Source organism: Jaculus jaculus, chromosome 6 (genome assembly GCF_020740685.1).
Source record: "Jaculus jaculus isolate mJacJac1 chromosome 6, mJacJac1.mat.Y.cur, whole genome shotgun sequence".
Lineage (NCBI taxonomy): Eukaryota > Metazoa > Chordata > Mammalia > Rodentia > Dipodidae > Jaculus > Jaculus jaculus.
In genome coordinates, this window is record NC_059107.1 from 43,621,923 (window position 1) to 43,629,165 (window position 7,243).

At 50.9% G+C, this 7,243-nt stretch overlaps 1 protein-coding gene across 1 annotated transcript; it reads left to right on the top strand.

Moving 5' to 3' along the window:
• Positions 1 to 404: 404 nt before the first annotated feature.
• Positions 405 to 7,035, top strand: Fabp1 (fatty acid binding protein 1). The gene is made up of 4 exons (XM_004660506.2): positions 405 to 501; positions 1,956 to 2,128; positions 2,879 to 2,971; positions 6,958 to 7,035. Exons 1-4 carry the CDS (start codon positions 435 to 437, stop codon positions 7,006 to 7,008), a joined length of 384 nt encoding a protein of 127 aa, XP_004660563.1. The 5' UTR covers positions 405 to 434; the 3' UTR covers positions 7,009 to 7,035.
• The last annotated feature ends 208 nt before the right edge of the window (positions 7,036 to 7,243 follow it).

Here is a 7,243-nt window from a genome sequence, read left to right on the forward strand (position 1 = left end):
ATGTACAAACACATGCATATGCATAAAGATTCACACATATTTATGTATACACATTGTCGGTTGCATCATACATGGGTCTGTTACATACATGCATATGTGCCGAGTATCCATGCTCACATTTCATACTCACCCTCTTTTTTTTCATGACAGGAGGCAAGGCCCTCAAACCCTACAATGTTTAGAGCTTTGCACAGCATTGGCATTCACTGATGTTTGCTGACTTAAAGCAAACCTCTGCCTTACCCATCCTGTTTTTTTATCATTGACCATTGCTCTCAGGAGTTAATGTTTGAACCTGGCCATAAAGAAATTGACAGCTACTGACCTATGGCCCATATCGGAAGGGGAGAGAAGCCCCCTATAAAACAGCCAGCCGTGGGCGGCCTGGCAGGCAGAGCTGTGGCTCGGCGTGGAGAGTGAACCTCCTCACCATCATGAACTTCTCCGGAAAGTACCAACTGCAGAGCCAGGAAAACTTTGAGCCCTTCATGAAGGCAATGGGTGAGTGTGATGGACTGGGCACCAAGGCTGTTGTCACAGCCACGAGGGTCTGACCCTGCTATCAGAAACTTCCTGAGGTCAGAGGCTGAAGTGGGAGGAAGGCGCAGGCTGTACTGAAGTGTGTGTGGTGCGGGGGGCAGTTTACAGATGTTTATGGTCTCTGGCCACGTGTCCTATTGCTCACTGGACAAGACGCAGTGGAGAGAGCCCTGACCCAGGGTTTGGTCTGGATTGAAGCAAGCATGGGTCTGCTTGTACTTTCTTGTGGTAATTTATGCATTTATGCATCAATTAACTAATTCATACTCCTAGAAAACATTGGTTCGAGGCCAAGCACACCTCAAGCATGGTGCTTCCTGTATAAATCAGAGAGGCAGTGGTGATACGCCCCAACTCCAAGAAGAAATACTGGAACAGAGTCTCCACACGACATACAACTCTCTACCCCACACTGTTGGCGCTGCAGTGCCCCACTTAACCCTCACCCTAAAAGTCCGATTTCATCACTATTAATTTCCAGTTTTATATTTGAGGTAGCTGAGGCCAAGAAAGGTGAAGTCGCTAGGACCTGAGGTCACGTGGTAGGGAGGGTTGGAGCTGGGACTGGAGGCTCGTGGCTGCCAGAGAGTCCTTGTAACCAGGGCCTAGGAGGGAAGTCTCCGTGAAGGCAGATTAGCAGGTGCCACGGAGGGGGAGGGAACCTGTGAGCAGATGACTCAATACAACAAGGAAGGATGTTGAGAGGGAAAAGAGGAAGGAAACAGGAAGGGCTGGAAAGGAGGGCCTTCAGGGCTTCTGCAGGCAAGTCACGCCACTTCTGTGCCCAGCACCGCTTACCTGTGCAAGGACCCTGCACTCCCGATACCAGTGCGCACGGTCCCTGTGAACGTCCATTCACCCAGAAGCACAGGTGTGCTCTGAAAGTTGTAAAGTTTTATTCCAGAGCAAGGGACTCTCAGTGCATCTTCTCAGAATGTCTTGACTCCAGAGACCACTGCAGGGACATACGTCAGCACAGGCTTGCCTGGCACAGCTCCACTTTGTGCATGGGCCAGGAGGCCTAATTATAATATCACCCCATCGCTTCAGAGGTGACCTGATTTGGAAGATCTGAACTCTGGTCTCACTGCTGTTGATATGTTAAGAGCAGAGCCACTAAGTAACTGGACATGGGGAAGGAGGCCAAATGAGGAGCAGGGCGCCATGCAGAAGAGCTTCCTCAGGCCCTAGGGGGGTCCTTATTACAAATTAGCTGCCAAGATAGCAGCAGGTCATGCCAGATGACTGACCTGCCCCATCAGAAGTAAAGGCTTTGTTGCTCATGGGTCTCCAAAAGTGTGTGACCCGTGAGGGGACGCAGCGACCTCCTCTGCTCCTCCCAGCCAGCGTCTCTCGTCTCCCTTGCTATTGCAGTCCCCACTCTGCTGTCACTAACCCCGGATGGTTTCCCCCAGGCCTGCCTGATGAGCTCATCCAGAAGGGCAAGGACATCAAGAGCACGTCGGAGATCGTGCACAACGGGAAGCATTTCAAGCTCACCATCACCACAGGGTCAAAAGTAATCCAGAACGAGTTCACCTTGGGGGAGGAGTGTGAGCTGGAGACCATGACTGGGGAGAAGGTCAAGGTATGGGGTGTCCCCTCCAGTAGCTTTCTGCTTCAAGAACGTTTCCTGGAACCTGGAATTCCCTGCCTCAAAGCTCTCACCTCCCTGAGCATGGTAGTGCATGCCTTTAATCCCAGCACTTGGGAGGCAGAGGTAGGAGGATTGCCATGAGTTTGAAGTCACACTGAGACTTCGTAGTGAATTCCAGGTCAGCCTGGGCTACAGCAAGACCCTACCTCAAAAAAAAAGGGGGGGCTGGAAAGATGGCTTAGTGGTTAAGGTGCATGCCTACAAAGCCTAAAGACCCAGGTTCAGATCTCCAGGTCCCACGTAAGCCAGATGCACATGGTGGCACATGCATCTGGAGTTTGTTTGCAATGGCTAGAGGCCCTGGTGTGCCTATTCTTCCTCTCTCTATCTCTAACAAATAAACAAAAATAAATCTTTAAAAAAAGGAAGAAAGAAAGAAAGAAAGAAAGAAAGAAAGGAAGGAAGGAAGGAAGGAAGGAAGGAAGGAAGGAAGGAAGGAAGGAAGGAAGGAGGGAAGAAAGGGGGAAGAAAGAAAGGAATGTTAGCTTAGCAGTCATTTGCCTCTGTTCTAACACTAACAGGAGAAGTCCTGTCCTTCTTTCATGCATGTACCCATTTCCAGTTTGAGCCAGAGGCCTGAGGCCTGGCTGTACAGGGACAAGAGCATCTGGGTTGTCACCTTAAGCGGGCTTGCTCCCTCCCCGGACGCTTCTTCATCTGCCACGTCCTTGCCCCCCGCAGGCAATTGTTAAGTTGGAAGGTGACAACAAACTGGTGACCACTTTCAAAAACGTCAAGTCCGTGACTGAACTCAACGGAGACATACTCACCAATGTAAGTTGGCACTCTGGGCTTATGGTTCCCAAGGCTTGAGGGGAGAGGAGAGATGAAGGGTGTGGGGCAGCTGCACCTTCCCCTGTACCCTAACTCTCCTCCCCTGAGTCCCTGACTGCCCACCTTTACTATTGTCAGAATCATCTACCCCTCACCGAGGACACATTATGAACCAGGCACGTCACATGTCTTACCTCTAATCTTCTGAGTACTTTTCTAACTTGGGAAAATGAGGCAACATCCTCTGAACATGACCTACCTGTTGGGCTATATGATACACAGTAGCACCCCAACTCTAAGGAAAGCCATGCACACTATAGAGGGTGTGGATTTGCACACTCACTACCATCTCATACTGTCATTTTCCTTCTTTATCTATGAGAAAGAGAAATGAACATGGATGTGCCAGGCCTCATGCCCTTGCCAACAAACTCTAGATGGATGACCCACTTTGTGCATCTGGCTTTATGTATGTTTTGGGGAATTGAACCCATGCTGGCAGGCTTTGCAGAAAGTGCCTTTAATTGCTAAACCATCTCTCCAGGTATTTTTTAACTTTATGAGAGAGAGAAAGAGACCTTTTTCTTTCTTTCTTTCTTTTTTTTTTTTTTTAGATACGGTGTCACTCTAGCCCAGGCTGACCTGGAATTCATATGTAGTGTCAGGGTGGCCTCAAACAAACTAATACAGATTAACAAAGTGCTGGATGATGGAAGAACGATCTCTTGAGGAAGGAATGGCCTTTTCTAATTCACTAAAGCCACCCTATGTCCTGGAGATGACCTACCAAGTGTCTCCCACTTCCCCTCAGGCCTCCAGGCTTCCCTTACATTACAACTTTCAGAGTCATCAGCCAGCCCCTCCGCCCTGGCAGGTCTCCTGATTCCTGTCCTCTTTTCCCAACACCTAAATCAGATGCAGTCATAAAGGAGTGTTCTGTGGGCTGAGGCCCAGGGCAAGACATGAGGGCACAACCCACATTTTCCTACCTCTGCTAGGATGGAGCCACAGGCTACGGGCTCAGATACAGAAGACAAGAACAGTCAATCCAGAGATGTCTACCGATTTCAATTCTGGGAGCCTCAGTGGCTCCCGGATCAACCCTTCCTATCAACACGCCATCCACACACAGCCCTTCCCGTCAACACGGCATCCACACACAGCCCTTCCCGTCAACACGCCATCCACACACAGCCCTTCCCATCAACACGCCATCCACACACAGCCCTTCCCATCAACACGCCATCCACACACAACCCTTCCCGTCAACACGCCATCCACACACAGCCCTTCCCGTCAACACGCCATCCACACACAGCCCTTCCTGTCAACACAGCATCCACACACAGCCCTTCCCATCAACACGCCATCCACACACAACCCTTCCCGTCAACACGCCATCCACACACAGCCCTTCCCATCAACACGCCATCCACACGCAGCCCTTCCCATCAACACGGCATCCACACACAGCCCTTCCCATCAACACGCCATCCACACACAGCCCTTCCCGTCAACACGCCATCCACACACAGCCCTTCCCGTCAACACGCCATCCACACACAGCCCTTCCTGTCAACACAGCATCCACACACAGCCCTTCCCATCAACACGCCATCCACACACAACCCTTCCCGTCAACACGCCATACACACACAGCCCTTCCCATCAACACGCCATCCACACGCAGCCCTTCCCATCAACACGGCATCCACACACAGCCCTTCCCGTCAACACGCCATCCACACACAACCCTTCCCGTCAACACGCCATCCACACACAGCCCTTCCCGTCAACACGCCATCCACACACAACCCTTCCCGTCAACACGCCATCCACACACAGCCCTTCCCATCGACACGCCATCCACACACAGCCCTTCCCATCAACATGCCATCCACACACAGCCCTTCCCGTCAACACGCCATCCACACACAGCCCTTCCCGTCGACACGCCATCCACACACAGCCCTTCCCGTCGACACGCCATCCACACACAGCCCTTCCCGTCGACACGCCATCCACACACAGCCCTTCCCATCAGCACGGCATCCACACACAGCCCTTCCCATCGACACGCCATCCACACACAGCCCTTGCCATCGACACAGCATCCACACACAGCCCTTCCCATCGACACGCCATCCACACACAAACCTTCCCATCGACACGCCATCCACACACAGCCCTTCCCATCAACACGCCATCCACACACAGCCCTTCCCGTCAACACGCCATCCACACACAGCCCTTCCCGTCAACACGCCATCCACACACAGCCCTTCCCGTCAACACGCCATCCACACACAGCCCTTCCCATCAGCACGGCATCCACACACAGCCCTTCCCGTCAGCACGCCATCCACACACAGCCCTTCCCATCAACACGCCATACACACACAGCCCTTCCCATCAACGCGCCATCCACACACAGCCCTTCCCATCAACACGCCATCCACACACAGCCCTTCCCGTCAACACGCCATCCACACACCCGGAAGGCTTTGTTCCATCAATAGCAGGAATCTTTCCTTGACTTTCCCATTTTATGGCACCATGGTAACTTACCGTCAGTCCTTCCTTCTGCCTCATCATTAGCGAACATGCTACAACCCACTAATGCTTCAACCCACTTGGAATTAATACCGATTCTCACTTCTTCTAAGTTTATGGTAGCCTACGAGAGGACACTGTGTGTGCAGTCATCTTCTATGTCTGATGTCTGATGTCAGCCACACCCTATCCCTGATTTATGAGACAGTCTGCAGTTTCTCCCAAGATTAGGGTCCCTAGCTTTCCTTTGCATCCAGAAAATGTGTTAGGGAAGAGGCAGTCATCTCCTTCTCTGGGAGAAATAGCCCTCAACCAGCGAGACAAGAGTGGAACAATGAAGCGTACGTTCCCCACCCCACCTCTCAGTTTCAAAGCAGAGCAGGGGAGCTGGGAAGAGCCATCTCCAACTGAGTCCCAATCTCCATCCTTCAGATCTCCCCTACTCCTCCTGTCTCCCTTGAGGGAGGCAGATAAGAGATTTTATAATCAGGGCAACAGATCCATGATCGTTCAGCTAATGAGCGCTGGAGCCAGGGCTCCGAGGCATGGAGTGGCTCCTGAATGTAAGGGGCTCCTTTCTCATTCAACAACGAGATAGGGCCCATCCCCAGCCTTGCTCAGGAGAACGGAATGGTAGGGGAACCATCCCTCAACATCCCTGCAGCTGGGGATTCCAGAATTGCTTTCCCTTCTGTTTTCTTGCTGTGCTGGGGATGGAACCCAGGACCTTAGGGAGGTGAGGCAAGCACTCTACCACTGAGCTACACTCTCAGCCCACAGCTAGTGTTTAATTGAGCTTCATTCCCCACCCTGGGAGGAAAACTAAGTGCTCATTAAGTTCTAGGCTAGATGTGTGGTGTATCCATGGACATCCACACACCCTTGGTGCTCAGCAGCGTGTACTTGGTACACAGCAGGTCTCAATGAAACTTTGGCTCCTTGCTCAGATGGCCTTGCTATTGCTGTCACTGAAGCAGAAAACAGCTCAGTAAGTGTCAGGACAACTCTCCCCATGTGGAAATGAAGTGACAAATACCCAGCACAGTGCTTTATTGTAATTGTTTTTGGGTTTTCGTTTGCTTGTTTGGGGTTTTATTTGTGGGGCGGGTGTTGTTTTGGTTTTCTGAAGTAAGGTCCTCTAGCCAAGACTGACCTGAAATTCACTATGTAGTCTCAGGCTGGCCTTGACCTCACAGTGATCCTCCTACCTCTGCCTTCCCAGTGCTGGGATTAAAGATATGTGCCACCATTCCAGGCCCAGGACAGTGTTTCAGAAAACCCTGTCCACCTTCCTTTGATCCTGAAGAAGACAGTAATCTTGGAGTTGATTCATGTGTTAGCATATTTGGAACCAGTTGGGGAGACTGCTTTATGCTATGGTTGTACGATTCAATGTCAAGTAAACACTTCTTGATTTCTTTTCTGACTTTCAGACCATGACAACGGGCGATATTGTCTTCAAGAGAATCAGCAAGAAAATTTAGACAAGTCAGAATTTCCCATTCTTTTACTGTGTAAAATTAGCATAATAAAATGAACTTTGTTTTAAAAACATTTCTTCTGGATAGCTTCTCATTAATGGTACCATGGGCTTTGAGATTTTTGATGAGTGTGTGGGTGCGTGCGCAGCACTGGGGGTTAAAGCTGGGGCCTTGGACCTGTTAGGCATGCACTCTGCCAATGAGCTGCGTCTCCTGCCCTGACACAGGCTTCGATAAG